The sequence below is a fragment of the Mesoplodon mirus genome, assembly GCF_964341445.2.
Source record: "Mesoplodon mirus genome assembly, chromosome: 18".
Taxonomy (NCBI): domain Eukaryota; kingdom Metazoa; phylum Chordata; class Mammalia; order Artiodactyla; family Ziphiidae; genus Mesoplodon; species Mesoplodon mirus.
The window spans coordinates 9,387,739-9,409,858 of record NC_138994.1 but is presented as its reverse complement, the minus strand read 5'-3'; the positions used below and the strand labels follow the sequence as shown (position 1 = coordinate 9,409,858).

The window sequence follows — 22,120 nt, the reverse complement described above, 5'->3', positions numbered from 1 at the left end:
GGTAGTTAATTGTTTCAGGCTTTCTTTCAATTCCAGTCAGTGGAAGTTCTGGGCTGTGTGAGCATGTGCTCTGGAACTGAAGGACTGGTGAAAGTATCCTAGTGTCCTAATTTGCTCTCCTTAACAGTTTCATAGAACCTGGACAGCCTTCATAGCAGTGCTAAATATTGAATAAGCTGGTTTAACAACGTTAATTTTAAAGCAGCTTTTGTGGTTTTTTTCCTTAGTGCAAAATACATATATGTTTATTGTAGAACATTTAGAAGATATAGATAAGACAAAAAAAAAAAAAGAAAATATCCCATCCCACCTTTAATTTAATCCATTAGACACTTTGGTTTATATACTTCCAGTGTTTTTTTTCTAATTTATTTATAGAAATAATTTTTAAGTTAAACAATTTCAGAACAAACTGCTTTGTGCCCTTCTTGTTTTACAGTTTCATTGAAGTATAATTTACATACAATTAAATTCATCCATTTAAAATGGAAAGTTTGATGAGTTTTCATAAAAATCTGTATTTGTGCAACCACCAACATAGTTAAGTTTTAGAACAACCCCATAACGTTCTCTCATGCCTTTTAGCAGTTGTAGTCTGCCTTGTAATTGTGAGTATTATTCATTTGTTTGAAATATGCTGTTTTAAAAAAAGTTATTTAATTAATTTATTTTTTATTTTTGGCTGCTTTGGGTCTTCGTTGTTGCGTATGGGCTTTCTCTAGTTGTGGCGAGCAGGGGCTACTCTTCATTGCGGTGTGAGGGCTTCTCATCACAGTGTCTTGTTGTGGAACATGAGCTCTAGGAGCGTGGGCTTCAGTAGTTGCAGCACACGGGCTCAGTAGTTGTGGCTCATGGGCTCTAGAGTGCAGGCTCAGTAGTTGTGGTGCACGGGCTTAGTTGCTCCGCGGCATGTGGGATCTTCCTGGATCAGGGCTCGAACCTGTGTCCCCTGCATTAGCAGGCAGATTCTTAACCCCTGCGCCACCAGGGAAGCCCTGAAATATGCTTTTACAACATAACTTTAATGACCCTCGTATTGTTTTGTATAGCTGTATCATAATGTATTGGACAATTAGGCTACTTTAAGTTTCTATTAAAAATTCACCATGAGAAAAATCCTTATAACTAAATCATTTTGTACATTCATAATTCTCTTTCTTTCTTTCTTTTTTTTTTTTTTTTTTTTTTGCGGTTCGCGGGCCTCTCACTGTTGGGGCCTCTCCCATTGCGGAGCACAGGCTCCGGACGCGCAGGCTCAGCGGCCATGGCTCACGGGCCCAGCTGCTCCGGGGCACGTGGGATCTTCCCGGACCAGGGCACGAACCCGTGTCCCCTGCATCGGCAGGAGGACTCTCAACCACTGCGCCTCCAGGGAAGCCCTTTTCTTTTTTTTTTTTAAACATCTTTATTGGAGTATAATTGCTTTACAGTGGTGTGTTAGTTTCTGCTTTATAACAAAGTGAAACAGTTATACATATACATATGTCCCCATATCCCTTCCCTCTTGCATCTCCCTCCCTCCCACCCTCATGATTATTTCTTTAGGATTAATTTCTAGAAGTGGAAGTGCTGAGTGAATGGTTATAATTAGCTCCGTTACTAAGCTCTGGGAGGTCAGAGCATTTTATCTGTTTGCTCACTGTTAGATATCCAGGTCTGAGAACAGGGTCCACCACACAGTTTGCAACTCAGGAAATAACTGGTGAATGAATGGCTGAGTACCTGTTGCTATACTGTATTCCATCAGAGAGAAGCCAATTTATGCTGTCATCAACAGTGTGATAATTTAATAGAATGTATTACTGCACATTTAAAATTTTCCAAGACAGATCTACTTAAAAATATTCTGTCCTGTTATCACATTGATCCAAGGAAATATTCCAGGAATTCTAATGTTTTGGCATCCAAGTTAAATCTCTTAGGTTGCCTGTTATACTCACAGCCATACCAAAAAAAAAATCTCTTGTCAAACCATAAATTTTGTCTTTTATTTAGAAAATGTAGTCACTTATCTATAATGTTATCTATTTTTGTCCCAAACATAACATTATAAAGACTGGCAAATATACTTAGAGAGTTTTGAATATTCAAGGTAACACAAAATTACTTCAAGGTTATTTCATTAAACAGTTTTCGGATCCTTCACTATCTTCATTGTTTCTTCCTGGCATGTTATAATTTTACATTATAAGCCACTGTCTCCATCAATATGGAACATGTATTTTCCTTTTTCTAAAAGGAAAAAAAAAAGTAATGGATTATATACACTTAAGTATGATAAAATAATAAATTTTATATTATTTATATTTTTCCACAATAAAAAAATTGCAACCCCTCAAACTTGTAATACAGTTATACATATGCTCCTTTATTAAATGCATTAAAGAACAACAACAAGCATAATGGATGAGATCACCTTTAAAGAATTTTTTTTTGGGTAAATACCTAGGAGTGGGACGGCTGGTTTTCTTGTTTATAAAATTCCTATCTAGCTATCCTTCATTCTGGGAATTTTTCTCCAGGCGTACATAGCATTGATCAAAAGTAACACTACTTTTGTTTAGCAATGGCCAGAAGTCTGGTCTGCAACCTTTTTTTTGAGTGATAAAACTTGAAAAGAATATTCTTTCCAACCAAAATCCATCTTTAATCACAACTACTACAAAACTGTTACTCCCTCATTGACCTTAACAGTAAAGAGGGAGTGAAATCAGCTATTCTTTAGGGTAATCCAAGAGATCAGTCTGAAAGTGTGTGGCTAAGGAGCCTTACGAAAACCCAAATCTAATCAAGGTTCCTTGGGGGATTGTGAAATTATTCCCTGAAACTGAAGGGTCATTGTCATCTGCTGCCTCTGGCTTCTTTCACAAACGATAAAAAAACTAATGCCACTTAAGTCACATAAACTCAGATGCTTATTGCTGAGAGGGCTGTCAGGAGGTCAGAAGGGCAGCCCTGTGCTGAGGTAAGTGCCAGCTTTGCTTTTCTCCTTCCTGCTGAGGCCCAGGCAGTTTTGAACCAGGTAGGGGCAGCAGAGTGCAGCTGGTTGCTAGGGAAATAACCGCAAGGCATCTATCTACTAGCAAGAATTAGGAAAGGGAAACCATACTATGACTTAAACTTTTTTACTGGTCAGAATTCCAAAGATGTCAACATTTCCAGCTGCTAAGAATGTATTAGACAAAAGCAAGAATAATTTTGATATCTATGAAAAAGTAGTTTGCAATGAGCTGTTTAGAAAATGTAGAAATTTCATTGTCAAAACCCTTTCCGTTTTCTTTTTCTTCCTGTGTCACACTCACTGATATCCGAAGAGGAAGAGAATGCAGAGTTGTGGAAGGAATTTCTCTTCACATAGGCATCATATGACCTTAAGTCCTCTGGAGAAAGTAATTCTTGGCAGACATTCCCGGACCATGTATAAGTAGAAAAGGTGTCATAAAAGGACTCATTTTTACTGTCTATCCCAATCAAATCTCCTCGGATCTTCCGCCAGAGGTTTAGCATTTGTTTCCGGTGCTCAAGGGCAGTTCCCAAGTTATAGGTATCTGTAGCTCTCTTTACCTGCAGTGAGAGAGCAGAAGTTTACAGTAGTTACCTTAAAATGTCTTTGGTTTGTGGACCACAATTCTAGATATCCCAAGAGTTATGTTCCTAGGTTACTTGAAAGTCACTGAATTTATATATTGGGTAGCGTCTCTTGAGGACATGTGAGTTAGGAGTTGATAGACAATGAAAATGTATTCCTTGGGAATAATGAGATTTTAAGAAATTTTATAAGAATTTAAAAACACAGTAGGCTAAAACATGAGGGAATGTGGGATGGAGATAGGCTCTGGATATAATAGGCGTGCCAAGGATGGCACTCAGTCCAGCCTAGGGCAGGGAGGGAGAAGATGCTGAGCTGAGTAGGTCCTCAAGGACTTGATTAAATCGAGGGAGTGGGTGGTGATGGGAAGGTGTTCCAGGGAGAGGGAATAGCATAAACAACGGCTCAAAGGCAATGCATCCTGGAGCTGGTAGGGGGAGTCCAGGCACTTTGGAATTGCTCAAGTGTCAAATTTGAGGAGAGGCAGGCCAGGTGTTGTTGCTGTAATCAGGCCCTGAGACTTGTTCTCAGTGAGGTTGGGGAGAGCCCTTTCATCAGTGAAAATCATGCTGTAGTGAGACACTTTTCTGTTGGAAGTGAGATAAATCCCTCAGTTGTATGGAGCAAAAACTATAGTTGAAAAACCCTGCCATCTCTGAGAGGGAAACATTCATTTCGTAAGCAGGACAGTGACAGGCTGGATCGTCTTTGGATTCATTCCTCACAGCAGCTGTGTGGAGAATGGGTGGTGCTCTGAGGAAGGGATAACAGTTGGAGGTTGCTGTCCAGGTAAGGCCTAAGGAGGACCTCAGGTGAGGCAGTAGGAACAGGATGGAGTCAAGGGGACAGATGTGAGACATCTGTGGGAGGACGAGAGTAGCCGGACATGGTGATCGGTGGATGTGAGGAGTGAGGAAAGAGTATACAGGAAGGATGGCTCCTGGCCTTCTAGTTTCAGTGCCTGGGGAGATGGTAGTATCAACAACTGAGATATGGAATCCTCAAGGAAGAGCCAGTGTGATATAGACGATGATGAATTCATGTTTGGACATGTTCAGTTTGATATGTGGTGAGACGGCAAGGTAGACATGTTCATCAGGCAATCAGTGAGATGAGGGAAAAGTACTGGAGAGAAGTCTAGGCTAGAGACAGTGAAGAGTTATCAGGTATGTAGGTGGCGGCTGAAACAAGGAAGGCAGATTGAGATAGCTCAAAGAATATTCACCCTAGCTGTTCCTGTACTTAATGCAGAGATCCCCAATGTTCTGTTGCGACTGGCTTATAGGGATGCCAAATTATTGGTCTTCTCAAGTTTCCTAGCCCTTGAGGCAGCTAGCACCTCAGGGCTGGAGCCCTTTGGCTATAAGCGACCTCCATGTACGCCAGTGTGAATTTATGCCATGATGAGACAGAGGCTGGGAGTCCACTCCTTTGCATTCTGGTGGCATGCCGGACTGACCTCCTGTAGTTCCATTTATCCCAACGCATTAGTACTGCTCCTTTCCTTCTCCGTGTCCCCCACCTTACTGCTAGCTCATTGAGGGTAGGAACTGTGTTTTTTATCCTGTGGTATCTCATAATCTCAGAACTTTGTTAACACTGGATAAATATTTACTGAACAAATGAATGTATATAATAATAAGAGCAGTAGGGTGAGACTAGAAAACTAGGAACTATCAGGACTTAAGGAGGGACATCCCTGGTGGCCCAGTGGTTGAGAATCTGCCTGCCAATGCAGGGGACACAGGTTCGAGCCCTGGTCCAGGAAGATCCCACACGCCGCGGAGCAACTAAGCCCGTGCGCCACAACTACTGAAGCCTGCGCGCCGAGAGCCCGTGCTCCGCAACAAGAGGAGCCACCACAATGAGAAGCCCGCGCACCGCAACGAAGAGTAGCCCCCACTCACTACAGCTAGAGAAAGCCCGCGTGCAGTAACGAAGACCCAACACAGCCAAAAACAAAGACCCAAGGAACCTAAATGTCCATCGACAGATGAATGGATAAAGAAGATGTGGTTTATATATATATACTATGGGATACTAATCAACCATGAAAAAGAATGAAATAATGCCATTTGCAGCAACGTGGATGGACCTAGAGATTATCATACTGAGTGAAGTAAGTCAGACAGAGAAAGACAAATATCATATGATATCCCTTATATGTGGAATCTAAAAAAAGATACAAAGGAACTTATTTACAAAATAGGAATAGACTCACAGACATAGAAAACAAACTATGGTTACCAAAGTTTGAAAGAGGAAAGGGGGGAGGGATAAATTAGGAATTTGGGATTAACAGATACATGCTACTACATATAAAATAAACAACAAGGACCTACTTTACAGCACAGGGAAATGGAAAAGAATCTGAAAAAGAATATATTTATATGTGTATGTATAACTGAATCACTTTGCTGTACACCTGACACACTGTAAATCAACTATACTTCAAAAAAAAAAAAAGACTTAAGGGATGAAACTTCAGGAAAGAGAAGAGAGAGGAAAGGACACAGAACTACAAGGAGAATTAAAGATGCAGTATTGTAAATGTTAAGGAAGTAGCAAGTGTCTAGGAGAGCCTGGTCATTAGTGTCAAATGCAGAAGGGAGGTGGCATAAAATAAATACACCCCAGTCTGTCTCTAGAGGACAAAAGTTGCTAAGAAGTCAGGGCACAAAAGTAGACAGGTGGCACACAGTTGTGGTTAATCCACAGTTGTGAATTCTGAAGCCAAGCTACCCATGCTTATAATTCTGGCCCTATTACTTCCTAGCTGTGTGCCTTTGGGAAAGTCACTTAACCTCTCTGTGCCTATGTGTAAAATGACAAGGAGTAACAGTGCCTACCTCAAAGATTTGTTGTGATAAGTAAATGAATTAGTACCTGTAGAGCACTTGTAGATTACTTATAGAGCACAGTATCCAACACCTAGGAAGCATACTTAAACTACTATTATTAGAATTATTCTTTTAGCTGCCATAATAAAGATGCACTCACTCATCACAATTCCCTGATTACACCACTCACTGTGACCGTTGGTTTACTACCTTAATTAGTTGCTATTTCCAGCATGAAACAAATGAATGTCCCAGAAATGATGCTGGGTATGACTCCATAGGTGATTAGCAGGATGAATTATAACAGTTAACACTTGAACCCATTTGATTACAGAGCAAGAAATATCATTACAATGGATGAAAATAAGAAATGATCTGGTCTTACTTTAAAGACATAGTTGTCAATGGTTTCTCTGAAGGTGTTGAACAGTGAATACTCACATGCTGTTTAATAGCAGCTGCATCAGCCACTGTCCAATTCTGCTTTCTCTTGAGTATTTGGTCAATGGTGAGGATGTCAGTTGGGTAGCCTGAGGTAGGGTCGATAGGCTTTGTATTTGCTGCCTTTATGAACATTTAAAAAGGAAGGTTAGTAATATATTTTAGTTGAATTATATAACAACGACAAAAATACACGGAAGCGTATTGTATTATGAAAGGGTGTGTATATGATTTACAAGGTTATTTCTACAGCACTTGTCAGTTGTTTTGGGGTACCTGGTATAGTGCCATGTGTAAATGGGCATCTAGCAAACTCTCTTTCTTAATAGTGAAGCTTACTCATAAGAGGAGTATAGACCACAGGATGGTTTATGTTTGGGATGGATGTGGAGGGTAGAGAGGAGTCAACTCCATCCTCACCCAAACTTCCAAAGCACTAAAAATGAATGTGCCCTCCACAAAGTACAACCTATACTACTCCCAAAATTCTCACAGGGAACCAGCCATCTGTTTTTTTTCCTGTTCCTTCCTGGGCTACTGAACAATGTTGGTGGAAATCATGTAAATATGCAGATTGCTTTCTTTGAAAATGCATATGACCCAGTGTCCTCCAGGCCCTCAGTATTGCTTGACATTACTTTTCTTCATTCGTTGTAAACTCTCTTACAGTCCTCATAGCGGCTGCGGGAAAACCAGACCTTCAAACTCCCTTAGCTGCGCTGCACCAGCTTGTGGGATCTTAGTTCCCCGACCAGGGGTGGAACCCAGGCCCTCGGCAGTTGAAAGCACAGCGTCCTAACTACTGGACTGCCAGGGAATTCCCCTAATATGAATTCTTTCAGCTCTTCTTTCCACCTTATGATTTCTCCATCCTTTAACCCATTTTTTCCCTCCTTCCCTCTTATATCTGAGAGTTTTTCTTAATTTCCAAGGTCTCCTCCTGTACCTTATCCCTTCAATTTTCCTCTTTCCAGGGCTGGCTTCATGGGTGTGTGATCTGTGCAGTTACACAGGACCTTATACTTAGAAGGGCCCTAAGTCTGGTTTAATGTTTTATCGTTGCTGTCTTTATTTTTATTTTAAAAAAATTATTTATTTATTTATTTGGCTGCACTGGGTCTTAGTTGTGGCATGCGGGATCTTTATTTGCAGCATGCAGACTCTTAGTTGCGGCATGTGGGATCTAGTTCCCTGACCAGGGATTGAACCTGGGCCCCCTGCATTGGGAGCGTGGTCTTAGACACTGGACCACCAGCGAAGTCCCTGTTGCTGTCTTTAAATTCTTAATTATTTTTGGACAAGGGGCCCTACATTTTCATTTTGCACTGGGCCTAGCAAGTTATGTAGCCAGTCTTGCCCCTCTCTTACATCTTCAAACATCTTCAGTTTCTCTTCTCTTTGAGCAGTGGTTTTCAGCTTTGGCTGCATGTTGGAACTTAAAAAAATACTGAGGCCTGGGCCCCATTCCCAGAGATCTGACTTAACTGGACAGGGTTGTGGCCTGGGCACCAGGATTTTAAAAGCTCTCCCTGGTGGTTCTGTTTTGTAGCCAAGATTGAGAACTGGAGTTCTAAGGGTTTTTCCTCCTGGCTACAAACTGTGCTCATCTCTTATGTCCTGAAACAACTTAGACTCTGATTCTACATCAAGCTATAGTTTCATGTTTCTGTTAAACTTAAATTTTTGTGAGAGGATTTTATCCCCCCAACCGCTCCTTTGCATTATCAGTTTCTGAAGATGCATAAAAATCTCCCACTGTACTTATGGATTTGCTTATTCATTTAGTATTTATTTTTACCATGTATAATGCCTTAAAAAGTCTAAAGCCAATCCTTATTATTGTTAATTATCACCTTATCTGTTAATTTGCTAGGTGTGTACAGATTCAGAATAGTTATATCTTCCTCATGATTTAAATTTTTTTTCCCAAGAAGTAAAGGGACTCCCCTGGTGGTCCAGTGGTTAAGAATCCACGCTTCCGGGCTTCCCTGGTGGCGCAATGGTTGAGAGGCCGCCTGCCGATGCAGGGGACACGGGCTCGTGCCCCGGTCCGGGAAGATCCCACATGCCGCGGAGCGGCTGGGCCCGTGAGCCATGGCCGCTGAGCCTGCGCATCCGGAGCCTGTGCTCCGCAACGGGAGAGGCCACAACAGTGGGAGGCCCGCGTACCGCAAAAAAAAAAAAAAAAAAAAAAGAATCCACGCTTCCACTGCAGGGGGCATGGGTTGGATCCCTGGTTGGGGAGATAAGATCCCGCATGCTGCATGGTGCAGCCAAAATAAAAAATAAAATAAAAAAGTTGAAAAAGAATAAAAATTAAAAAATATGTATTTTTATTTTATTAAAAAAAATTTTAAATTGAAGTATAGTTGACTTACAATATTATATTAGTTTCAAGTGTACAAACAGTAATTCAATATTTTAATAGATTACACTCCATACAAAGTGATTATAAAATATTAACTATATTCCCTGTATTGTACATTACATCCTTGTAAGTTATTTGTTTTGTATCTGGTAGTTTGCACCTCTTAATCCCCTTCACCTGTTTTGCCCCTGTCCTCATCCTTCTCCCCTCTGGTAACCACTAGTTTGTTCTATGTGAATCTGTGTCTGTTTTATTTGTTTGTTTCTTTTATTGTTAAGATTCTCCTGATGATTTTTAAAAATCATTAGACAGCATCTCTATCTTTAGTTGTATTTTCCTTAAATTTTCTTTTCCCCACACTAATGTATGGAGAACAACTTATTTTGATTTGTATTTGCCTGATATATCTTCTTCTGTCCCTTTGAAGTTTCTGTGTAATAACTTAGGTGTCTCCCTTAAAGAATATACATCTTAAAACCAGTTTTAAAAAAATCAGAATCTTTTTTAACTTGAAAATGATCCTTTCTTCCTTCCTCCCTTTATTTTTTTAAACTGGTGAGTTTAATCTTTTATTGTGATTACTGATATATTTGGATTCTTCTGCCTACTTTGTTTTGCACTTTCTATTTTTTCATGTTTTTCTTTTTTCTTATTTTTTTCTTCCTCTACTGTTTTGGCAGTTATTCATTTTAGTTTTTAGTGATTGTCTTCACATTTTTTTTTTTTTTTTTTTTTTTCCGTACGCGGGCCTCTCACTGTTGTGGCCTCTCCCGTTGCGGAGCACAGGCTCCGGACGCGCAGGCCCAGCGGCCATGGCTCACGGGCCCAGCCGCTCCGCGGCACATGGGATCCTCCCAGACCGGGGCACGAACCCGTATCCCCTGCATCGGCAGGCGGACTCTCAACCACTGCGCCACCAGGGAGGCCCTGTCTTCACATTTTTAATAGTTAAAATTAATGTAACAGGGCCTCCCTGGTGGCGCAGTGGTTGAGAGTCCGCCTGCCGATGCAGGGGATACGGGTTCGTGCCCCGGTCTGGGAGGATCCCATGTGCCGCGGAGCGGCTGGGCCCGTGAGCCATGGCCGCTGGGCCTGCGCGTCCGGAGCCTGTGCTCCGCAACGGGAGAGGCCACAACAGTGAGAGGCCCGCATACCGCAAAAAGAAAAAAAAAAAAATTAATGTAACAAATTATAGACTTAATCAATATCATAAGCCTCTCCCCAAACAATAAAAGGAATTTAGAAAGCTTTAATTCTGGGCACTGCCTTCCTCATCTTCCATGTTACCATGGTGTACTATTTTAGTTCTTATTGTCTAATACTCTTCAAAACAGTACTTCTTTTTTATTTCAGGTATTTTTAGAGGGTAAAGCATGCACATGGTTCAAAATTCTGAAAGTATGGTGAGTATACCCTGCGATCTCCCTGGCACTTTTCTCTCCCAACCCCCTAGTTTCCCTTTCTACAGGCGACCAATGTCATAATTTCTTGTGTTTCCTTCCAGGCCATTTTACAAGAAAAAAATGTCCATATTTCATATTGACTTTTCCTCCTTTTACACAAATAGTTGTGTACTATTCATACTGCCTTGTGTCTTGCTTTTTCCATTTGGAGATCTTTCACATCACTGCACAAAGAGTTTCTTAGTCATTAACATGGCTGCAGAACATTTCACTGTGTGTTTGGAGCCTAACTTAACTAGTCCCTATTAATGGTTATTTAGTCTCCCCCCCACCCCCCACCAATCTTTTGCTAGCAGAAATGACCCTGTAATGAATTACCCTTTTATGGGTGGCATTTGGAATATGTGTAAGGATATCTGTGTATCTTAGGTGGTGTCCCAGGAGTGGAATTGCCAGGTCATGAAGGTGACAGAATATGCCACCCCCAAATACGCCACTTTGGCATAAGGATTATTTTGAGCTAAAGGCACCTGAAGAACAGCAGGTGTAAGAAGCGTACACTGAGTTCTCCTTTTTTTCCCCTAAATACAGGAGATAAACTCCCCGTATGGAAGATGTCCTCCCTATACTAGGAGGAAAGTAACATTCATATCATTAGGGACAAGGAGTCAAGGCAAAGAGAAATCTGTACAAACAAATTTTGTTTTTTATTTTATTCTGTTTTTTATGATTTTTTACATTCTTACTTATTTTTGGCCACACTGTGCAGCTTGTGGGATGTGGGATATTAGTCCCCCAACCAGGGATTGAACCCAGACCCTCAGCAGTGAGAGCATGGAGTCCTAACCACTGGACTGCCAGGGAATTTTTTATGATTTTAGAAAAGTATTTTATTCTTATGCAGTTACTCTTAACATACCTTGTTAAACTAATCCTTATCTTCCTACTCACTTCTTCACCCACTTAACTACCCTAGCCCAAGCCTCTTTGTCTGGACACTTTTTCATAATTCACTACTCTGTCCATTTCAGTACATAAGTGTTCAATTCTAATTGCTTCTTTGGGTCTTCATTCTCCCAGGTACGTGTAAAATTTAATAAAATGTGTTTGCTTTTCTCCATTTTAACTGTCTTATGTCGATTTAATTCTCAGGCCCTGCCAAAAACCTTAAGAGGGTAGAGGAGACATTGTACTTCCCCTATAGTCAAAAGGAACGAGGTCTGTCATTCTGGTAAATATTACCAAATTTCCTCTGTAGAGGTTGAATCAATTTAAACTCGTATCTACAATTTAGGAGTGCCCCATGTGTTTTTCAGCTTTTTGGTCTTGGGCAATCTAATATGGAAAGATAATATCTCAGGGTAGGTTTAATTTGGATCTTTTATGAAGAGTGAGATTGAATATCTTTTCATGTTTCTGAAAACTGCTCATATCCTTTGCTCATTTTTATATAGGTTAGTTTTTTCTAATCAATTTGAAGCTCTTTGATGTATTAGAGAAGTTAGCGCTTTGTGTTATGTGTTGCAAATGTGACTTTTTTGGCCATGTAGGGATTTTTGATCTTGAAGTACTTGAATTAGTATCTTTCTATTAAAAATTACTTTTGTGTCATTGTTAGGAAGGCCTTCCCAGAGTTTCAGTATTTTAAAGATTTCTTTTATTCTCTTCCTCTTTCCATTTTTTCCTTTTACCTATATATCTTTGATCCATTTGGAATTTGTGGAAGGTGTAATTTATGCATCTCAATTTTTTTCTCAGATGGCTAACTAGTACACTGTTTATTAAACAATCTATCTTTTCCATGTTGTATTGAAATGTTACTTTTTTTTATTGATTTATTTATTTTTGGCTGCTTTGGGTCTTCGTTGCTGCGCACGGGCTTTCTCTAGTTGCAGCAAGCGGGGGCTACTCTTCGTTGCGGTGCGTGGGCTTCTCATTGCGGTGGCTTCCCTTGTTGCGGAGCATGGGCTCTAGGCGCACGGGCTTCAGTAGTTGTGGCATGCAGGCTCAGTAGTTGTGGCTCGCGGGCTCTAGAATGCAGGCTCAGTAGTTGTGGCGCACGGGCTCAGCTGCTCTGTGGCATGTGGGATCTTCCCCGACCAGGGCACGAACCTGTGTCCCCTGCATTGGCAGGAGGATTCTTAACCACTGTGCCACCAGGGAAGTCCCAGAAATGTCACATTTTTTAAAAATTAAAATTCTCTGTATATTTTTATCTATTTTTGTATTTTGTATTTTGTTCTTTGGATCTATTAATTTGACAATAGCTCCACTATTTTAATTATTGAGACTTTTAATATGCCTTAATATTTGGTAAAGTTACTCTCTGTGTTCATTAAGTTTTTCTTTCAGATTATTCTGACTGTTCTTATTTTTTGTGTATGAACCAGATTATTTAGTTATAAAAATCCTTTGGGGGCTTCCCTGGTGGCGCAGTGGTTGAGAGTCCGCCTGCCGACGCAGGGGACACGGGTTCGTGCCCCGATCCCGGAAGATCCCACATGCCGCGGAGCGGCTGGGCCCGCGAGCCATGGCCGCGGAGCCTGTGTGTCCGGAGCCTGTGCTCCGCAACGGGAGAGGCCACAGCAGTGAGAGGCCCGCGTACAGCAAAAAAAAAAAAAAAAAAAAAAAAAAAAAAAAATCCTTTGGGTAAATTCAAAAAATCACATTAAAGTTATAGATCAAGCAAGAAAGAACAACATCTTTATGATGTCAAACATTGTAAATTGAGAACATGGTCTGCCTTTCTGTTTGTTCACATTTTCTTCTGGGTCCTTTAGGAGCATCTTAACCATTTCTTTATATAGATATTTTATATTTCCTAAGTAATCTCTAGGAGTTTTATCTCTTCTGTTACTATTTTAAATGAGGTCATTTTATCTTCTTATGTCTCCTAACTGGTTCTAACTGGTGGTTGTTTGTGTTGCACCAGGGGACTCCTCCTTTCACTAAAAGGGCAGCCCTTCCAGATTCTGGTTTTGTAGAGGTTTCAGTCCTAGCTGCTCACCTACAGGGTCCATATCTCCTGACCCTGAACAGTCATCAAAACCCCAACCCCTTAGGGAGGGTGGGAGGGAGGGAGACGCAAGAGGGAAGAGATATGGGGACATATGTATATGTATAACTGATTCACTTTGTTATAAAGCAGAAACTAACACACCATTGTAAACCAGTTATACTCCAATAAAGATGTTAAAAAAAAAAGACATGAAAAAAAAATTAAAATAAATAAATACATAAATAAATAAATAAATATTCATTCCCACTGGGGAAAAAAAACCCAAAAACCACAACCCCTAGCCATCAGGGCCTAGATCCATATGAAGGATCCAGATCCATGTGAAGCCCCATGAGGGCTTCACCTCTCACCTCTCCCTCAGCCACTCACAGGGTCATTTATGAACATACCATTCTAGCCTTAGGTTCTCTCTTCTTTCTGAAACAAAGGGGTCCCTTTCTTTTGAATGCATTTTTATATGTCACTCTATTTCATTTGGTATTTTTATGTGGTCACATGAGTCTGTGTGATGGGTTGGGCATGGTGAGTGACTAGATTGGTGGGGTAGTGTTCATGTTAGCTCAGTTACTTTCATTCTGAAACCTGAAAGTTCCATTTCTTGGTTTCTAATTGACATTTATTGTATATTAGATTAGATGTTGTAATGGACTAGATTAGAATGATAATATTATGTATTTTCAATAAGTTAAACTATTTGTTGAAATTAAATGAAATATTTACACCTGGGCTTTAAATTTAGGAACATGGCTATGGAATCTGGTTTGAAATATCATGACAAAATATTTGTCATTAAAAAGCACATTACTAGTTCTGTTAAGTTAGAACTTAAAAACCTAAGTATTTAATTGATATGACATAATCTAAATCTCACCTGTGTTTTCCAGTCTTTTTTATGGAAAAAATTGTTCTCAGAGAAATTCAGAGGCTCCTTTCTCCTTAGCATTTCTAATTTCTGTATGTCTTTGAATGGCTTTCCCGTCACCACCCTATCCACATTAGGAAGCAGTGGAAAGATGGGTATTTTTGAATATGGGCTATCTGAAGGAAGACTGCATCCTAAGAAGATAAAAAAAAAATGGTATCACAAATAATGTAAGAAGAAATTCACATAAAAGACATACATGTGGTACCTATTTTGCTCTTTGTCTATTCATCTCCTCAGGGGCCATGCCACCCCTTCTTTACTCTCCTGCTCCTACCACCCAAGCATCCACAGACTTTCAGCTTCATACAGGTGTCTGGGGATTCAGGTACATTTGCTTTCAAATGGTATCTGTGTGACAGAGACCAGACACAGCATAGGCTGTGGCCCTACTCTTTTGTTTTTTTGCACAGGCTCCGGACGCGCAGGCTCAGCGGCCATGGCTCACGGGCCCAGCCGCTCCGCGGCATGTGGGATCTTCCCAGACCGGGGCACGAACCCGTGTCCCCTGCATCGACTCTCAACCACTGCACCACCAGGGAAGCCCCGCCTGTGGCCCTACTCTTAAAGCACTTGGCATCTAGCATTTATTTCTGACCAGTAATATATAAATAAATCCTTTACAACAGTGGGGAGAGGACAAATGGCTCTTACTCTTGAGCTCTTCAAGAGATTTAAATAAATCCTTTTCTTTCATTATTGCAACCCGGGCAGCATGAGCAAAGGTGGCTGTGCTTGAGCTTGCAGGTGTGCGTGTGTCTGGCTTAAATCTCCTTTTTCCATAACTCGTAGCACGAGGGCTCCACACCGTTTCCGAGGTGGTTTCCCGTAATTTTCTTTGGAAATAGCTAGGAAAAAAAAAAAGTAATTCACAGGTGGTTAAAAAGTGCTACAGTCCTACTGAAAAAAAGTGCCATAGTCCTACTGAAAAAAAGTGCCTGAGTGTTGGACAGAAAGAAAAAAACGTCAAGTTACAAGTTATATATGCTGAATGCGTTCATTTTAAATTTAATTTGTATATTCACTCAATACTATTTATTGAGGGCTTGTTTCTGTGACATTTATAGAACATCTACTGATATTTTCCACAGGCCATTTAATTACTTTATATATGCATTCCCTGGGCTTTGCCTTCCTTCCTCTTCCCCAAGACTTCCCAGTCTTGTCTAGAAAAATACCTATCGATTATGATCCATGTTAGGTTGCTTCTATGTCTTGGCTATTGTAAATAGCGCTGCAATGAACACTGGGGTGCATGTATCTTTTTGAACCATGTTTTTCTCTGGATATATGTCCAGGAGTGGGATTGCTGGGTCATATGGTAGCTGTGTTTTTAGTTTCTTTAGGAACCTCCATACTGTTCTCCATAGTGGCTGTATCAGTTTACATTCCCACCAGCAGTATAGGAGGGTTCCTTTTTCCCCACACCCTCTCCAGCATTTATTGTTTGTAGGCTTTTTGATGATGGCCATTCTGACCGGTGTGAGGTGATAACTTACTGTAGTTTTGATTTGCATTTCTCTGATAATTAGCGATGTTGAGCATCTTTTCATGTGCCTCTTGGCCATCTGTATGTCTTCTTTGGAGGAACGTCTATTTAGATCTTCTGCCCATTTTTGATCGGGTTGTTTGTTTGTTTGTTTTGATATTGAGCCACAAACTAGGGTCCTTCCCTAGCCTTGAACCCATCCACCCACAATGTTCTCACTGGCCTCTGAATATAGAATAATAGTCGTTTCTCTCAGTGTAATTTACTTCCTACTAGGTTCTTTAAGGCTCACCTTTTCTTTCCTTCAGAGTATTCTCTACAGACTCTGTGGCTCTGGGTGTGGTCCTAAAATCAGTAGCAGCAGCAGCAGCAGCACTGGGAACTTGTTAGAAATACAAATTCTTGGGTCTCACACAAAACTCCTGAATCAGAAACCCTGGGGCCCAGCGATGTGTTTTGACAATCGCTCCAGGTGATAATGATGAGTGCCCAAGTCAGAAAACTGCTGGTGTAGTATAGAGTCTCTCCCTTCCCTGAAACTCTAATCTTTGTTTGATGATTATATACCAGGTTATATTTATAACTGTTTCCTTTCCTCCCTCCCTCCCTCCCTTTCTTCCTGTTTTAATCTTTCTTTAGTAACACAGGTTTTCCTTAAATATCTCTTGATCCTTGGATGTCTATTCATCCTTAAGAGTGAGAGTAAACACTTTTTTTTGAATTGTATTTTATTTATTTTTTATACAGGAGGTTCTTATTAGTTATCTATTTTATACATATTAGTGTATATATGTCAATCCCAATCTCCCAATTCATCCCACCACCACCAACACCCCGCCACTTCCCCCCCTTGGTGTCCATACGTTTGTTCTCTACATCTGTGTCTCTATTTCTGCCTTGCAAACTGGTTCATCTGTGCCATTTTTCTAGATTCCAGGTATATGCATTAATATACGATATTTGTTTTTCTCTGTCTTCAATCTGTATGACAGTCTCTAGATCCATCCATGTCTCTGCAAGTGACCCAATTTCGTTCCTTTTTATGGATGAGTAATATTCCATTGTGTATATGTGCCATATCTTCTTTATCCATTCATCTGTCTTTGGGCATTTAGGTTGCTTCCATGACCTGGCTATTGTAAACATTGATGCAATGAACATTGGGGTGCATGTGTCTTTTTGAATTATGGTTTTCTCTGGGTATATGCCCAGTACTGGGATTGCTGGGTCATCTGGTAATTCTGTTTTTAGTTTTTTAAGGAACCTCCATACTGTTCTCCACAGTGGCTGTATCAATTTACATTCCCACCAATAGTGCAAGAGGGTTCCTTTTTCTCCACACCCTCTCCAGAATTTTTTTTAAAACTTTTTTAACATCTTTATTGGAGTATAATTGCTCTGCAATGGTGTGTTAGTTTCTGCTTTATAACAAAGTTCCAGCATTTGTTGTTTGTATATTTTCTGATGATGCCCATTCTAACTGGTGTAAGGTGATATCTCATTGTAGTTTTGATTTGCATTTCTCTAATGATTAGCGATGTTGAGCAGCTTTTCATGTGCTTCTTGGCCATCTGTATGTCTTCTTTGGAAAAACGTCTATTTAGGTCTTCTGCCCATTTTTTGATTGGGTTGTTTGTTTTTTTTAATATTGAGCTGCATGAACTGTTTATATATTTTGGAGATTAATCCTTTGTCCATTGATTCATTTGCAAATATTTTCTCCCATTCTGAGGGTTGTCTTTTCATCTTGTTTGTAGTTTCCTTTGCTTTGCAAAAGCTTTTAAGTTTCATTAGGTCCCATTTGTTTATTTCTGTTCTTATTACCATTACTGTAGGAGGTGGGTGAAAAAAAATCTTTCTGTGATTTATGTCATAGAATGTTCTGAATATGTTTTCCTCCAAGAGTTTTATAGTGTCTGGTCTTACGTTTAGGTCTTTAACCCATTTTGAGTTTATTTTTGTGTATGGTGTTAGGAAGTGTTCTAATTTCATTCTTTTACATGTAGCTGTCCAGTTGTCCCAGCACCACTTATTGAAGAGACTGTCTTTTCTCCATTGTATATCCTTGCCTCCTTTGTCATAGATTCGTTGACCACAGGTGCGTGGGTTTATCTCTGGGCGTTCTATCCTGTCCCATTGATCCATATTTCTGTTTTTGTGCCAGTACCATATCGTCTTGATTACTGTAGCTTGGTAGTATAGTCTGAAGTCAGGCAGTCTGATTCCTCCAGTGCCTTTTTTTCCCTCAAGATTGCTTTGGCTATTCAGGGTCTTTTGTGTCTCCATACAAATGTTAAGATTTTTATTCTAGTTCTGTAAAAAATGCCACTGGTAAGTTGACAGGGATTGCATTGTATCTATAGACTGCTTTGGGTAGTATAGTCATTTTCACAATATTGATTCTTCCAATCCAAGAACATGGTATATCTCTCCATCTGTTTGTGTCATCTTTAATTTCTTTCATCAGTGTCTTACAGTTTTCTGAGTACAGGTCTTTTACCTCCTTAGGTAGGTTTATTCCTAGGTATTTTATTCTTTTTGTTGCAATGGTGAGTGGGATTGTTTCTTTAATTTCTCTTTCTGATCTTTCGTTGTTAGTGTATAGGAATGCAAGAGATTTCTGTGCATTAATTTTGCATCCTGCAACTTTACCAAAATCATTGATTAGCTCTAGTAGTTTTCTGGTGGCATCTTTAGGATTCTCTATGTAACGTATCATGTCATCTGCAAACAGTGACAGTTTTACTTCTTCTTTTCCAATTTGTATTCCTTTTCTTTCTTTTTCTTCTCTGATTGCCGTGGCTAGGACTTCCAAAACTATGTTGAATAATAGTGGCGAGAGTGGACATCCTTATCTTGTTCCTGATCTTAGAGGAAATGCATTCAGTTTTTTACCATTGAGAATGATGTTTGCTATGGGTTTGTCATATATGGCCTTTATTATGTTGAGGTAGGTTCCCTCTGTGCCCACCTTCTGGAGAGTTTTTATCATAAATGGGTGTTGAATTTTGTCAAAAGCTTTTTCTGCATCTATTGAGATGATCATATGGTTTTTATTCTTCAGTTTGTTAGTATGGTGTATCACATTGATTGATTTGCATATATTGAAGAATCCTTGCACCCCTGGGATAAAGCCTACTTGTTCATGGTGTATGATCCTTTTAATGTGTTGTTGGATTCTGTTTGCTAGTATTTTGCTGAGGATTTTTGCATCTATATTCATCAGTGATATTGGTCTGTAATTTTCTTTTTTTGTAGTATCTCTGTCTGGTTTTGGTATCAGGGTGATGGTGGCCTTGTAGAATGAGTTTGGGAGTGTTCCTTCCTCTGCAGTTTTTTGGAAGAGTTTGAGAAGGATGGGTGTTAGCTCTTGTCTAAATGTTTGATAGAATTCACCTGTGAAGCCATCTAGTCCCGGACTTTTGTTTGTTGGAAGATTTTTTTTAAATTAATTATTTATTTATTTGGCTGCGTTGGGTCTTTGTTGCTGCATACGGGCTTTCTCTAGTTGCAGCGAGTGGGGGCTACTCTTCGTTGTGATGCACGGGCTTCTCACTGTGGTGGCTTCTCTTTTTGTGGAGCACAGGCTCTAGGTACATGGGCTTCAGTAGTTGCAGCTTGTGGGCTCTAGAGCGCAGGCTCAGTTGTTGTGGCGCACGGGCTTAGCTGCTCTGCAGCATGTGGGATCTTCCTGGACCAGGGATCGAACCCGTGTCCCCTACATTGGCAGGAGGATCCTTAACCACTGTGCCACAAGGGAAGTCCCTTCTTTTTTTTTTTTTTGCGGTATGCGGGCCTCTCACTGTTGTGGCCTCTCCCGTTGCGGAGCACAGGCTCCGGATGCGCAGGCCCAGCGGCCATGGCTCACGGGCCCAGCCGCTCCGCGGCATATGGGATCCTCCCAGACCGGGGCACGAACCCGTATCCCCTGCATCGGCAGGCGGACTCTCAACCACTGCGCCACCAGGGAGGCCCTGGGAAGTCCCTTCTTTCAATTTATATTTTAAGCTCCTTAAATGCAAATGCCACCTATTAAATACTTCTGATCTCCTTAGGAACCAAGTATATGATAAGTAACTACCACAACCATAATAACAATAAAAACACCAACATCTGCTAACATTTCCTGAGCACTTACTGGATATAAGCAGCAATACAAGGAAGTGGAAAAGAACATGGTTTCTGGAACCAGACAGTTTGTGCTAGAATCTAGGCACCCCTACCCCTTTGGGCAGGTTACTTAACTGACTTGTGCTTTAGCTTCTTTAATCTGTAAAGTGGGGGTGATAGGGTATATCAGTAGGTGAGGATTAAAATAAATAACGTGTGTATTCTATGTTTATTCTAGTTACTTTCACATAATAACAATAGCTAACATTTATTGAGCTCTTATGATTTGCTGAGCACTTTACCTGCATTATCACATATCCTCACAATTTCCCTATAATTGTGTTATGGGTATTATTATTCTCATTTTATAGATGAGGAAACTGAGGCTGAATGGTTAAGGAATGTGCCAAATCTGTGTACCAACAGCAGGCATTTAATAAGTGTATTTGACTTGGAATGAAATGTAGCATGTTGTGCACCCTCTGTTCCACATCTGACTGAGGTGTAGGATAGTATAAAGAGATTACCTGTTGAGGAGCAGAAGGATATTTTACATTGTTGTTGGCATTCTGTATTTTTAAGTCTCTCTAAGTGGGATAGTAGAATGCTTTGAGAGAGTAAGAGTTGAAAAGATTGATAACAGAAACACTTAATTTTTGTAATACAATGATAGACATAGATTGAGGAAATGTATCTTTAGTGATATTTGCTGGAATAAACCCATTTGGGTGTGAGAATGTTTCCTTATCCTCTATTCTCAAGTCTAATTCTGGCTCCAGTCCAAAGACTACTTTGAGAAGTATGAAATTGCTGTACCTCATCCCAAAGGACCTTTTGACAGCCCCTGGTAGATCCAGTGTGAATGGGAGTATCTTGTATTCAAACCAGATTTCCAAGCTCACCCAAAATCATTCCTGGAAAAGTCTCTTTCCTCTGGGATTCTCTAGCCTAGGGTAGGAGAAGCTGAACTTTTGGCTGTCTTAGGCTTTCAAGGGGCACTGAGATCGTCTGAATCAACCTTGCAATGTCAGAACTAGGCAGTGCAGTGAGGATGAAGGAATATAGCCTCATGCTGTGGCACATGACTATTTATTTGCCTATACACCTTCTCCTTCGTTTTGGAGCAGATCCGTGGAGTAGGATGTTAGGGAGAGGTGGCTGCCTTGTTAATATCCTCATAAATGCTGCCAAGAAGGTCGTTTTTGTTCTTTCTTTGCCACCTACCTTACTATTTCCTCTGTAGCCTTATTGGGTAAGGCTGAAGTCTCTACAAGCTTTGATAGGATATCAAACAATAGGCTCCCTGGGTTGTCAGCTACATCTAAACAGCTCTCCGTTTCTGGAACTATGGAGGGAAAAAAAAAATTCAAAATGCCTTCTGAAAAAAAATCTATCATAAAAAGGATTAAAGTTACAGTTGTTTTACTGTATATACAATATTAATACGAAGTCAAGAAATAGAGAATTATAGAAAAACATTCGAAGTCTGTTCTATTTGGTAAAAAGGTCATTTTGATAACTGAACAGACAAAATAATCATGGAATTTTAAATGAAATACTTTTAGTTCAGTGACTTCTAAGTAAATACAGTAATACATTTAACATAAACATGAATTATGTGTTAAGGACTATTGTTCTGTTCTTCTATGTAAAGGAATTGTTGATATACACACTTCTGGTGTGCAGGCAAACCCTTGTTACTATAGTGATACTTGAAACAGTAACTTCTGTTTATACTAAAACAGTTCATAGCTTATGAAAGGATGTATTTTTCAAAACTGTATACAATATTTGGAATTTGGAATGCATTTATCCTAGAAGACACGATATGAATAGGGTTAGATTTTCCAAGGCAGCTTGTTAAACTCACAAACAAACCGTTAGAGGACTAACAGCAATAATTTGAGTACCTCCACTTCATTATAACCTTGTGTGAAAA

The 22,120-nt window shown here is 40.1% G+C and overlaps 1 protein-coding gene across 1 annotated transcript in view; it reads right to left on the bottom strand.

Moving 5' to 3' along the window:
- Positions 1–3,171: 3,171 nt before the first annotated feature.
- EFCAB3 (EF-hand calcium binding domain 3) overlaps positions 3,172–22,120 on the bottom strand; it is a 58,793-nt gene continuing 39,844 nt past the window's right edge. The window contains exons 11-15 of the mRNA XM_082602916.1: positions 21,406–21,526; positions 15,237–15,430; positions 14,532–14,716; positions 6,871–6,993; positions 3,172–3,564 (exon numbers count right to left, since the gene is read on the bottom strand). Of these exons, the coding sequence (XP_082459042.1) occupies positions 3,259–3,564; positions 6,871–6,993; positions 14,532–14,716; positions 15,237–15,430; positions 21,406–21,526 (929 nt within the window). The 3' untranslated portion in view covers positions 3,172–3,258. The remainder of the gene's footprint in view (positions 3,565–6,870; positions 6,994–14,531; positions 14,717–15,236; positions 15,431–21,405; positions 21,527–22,120) is intronic.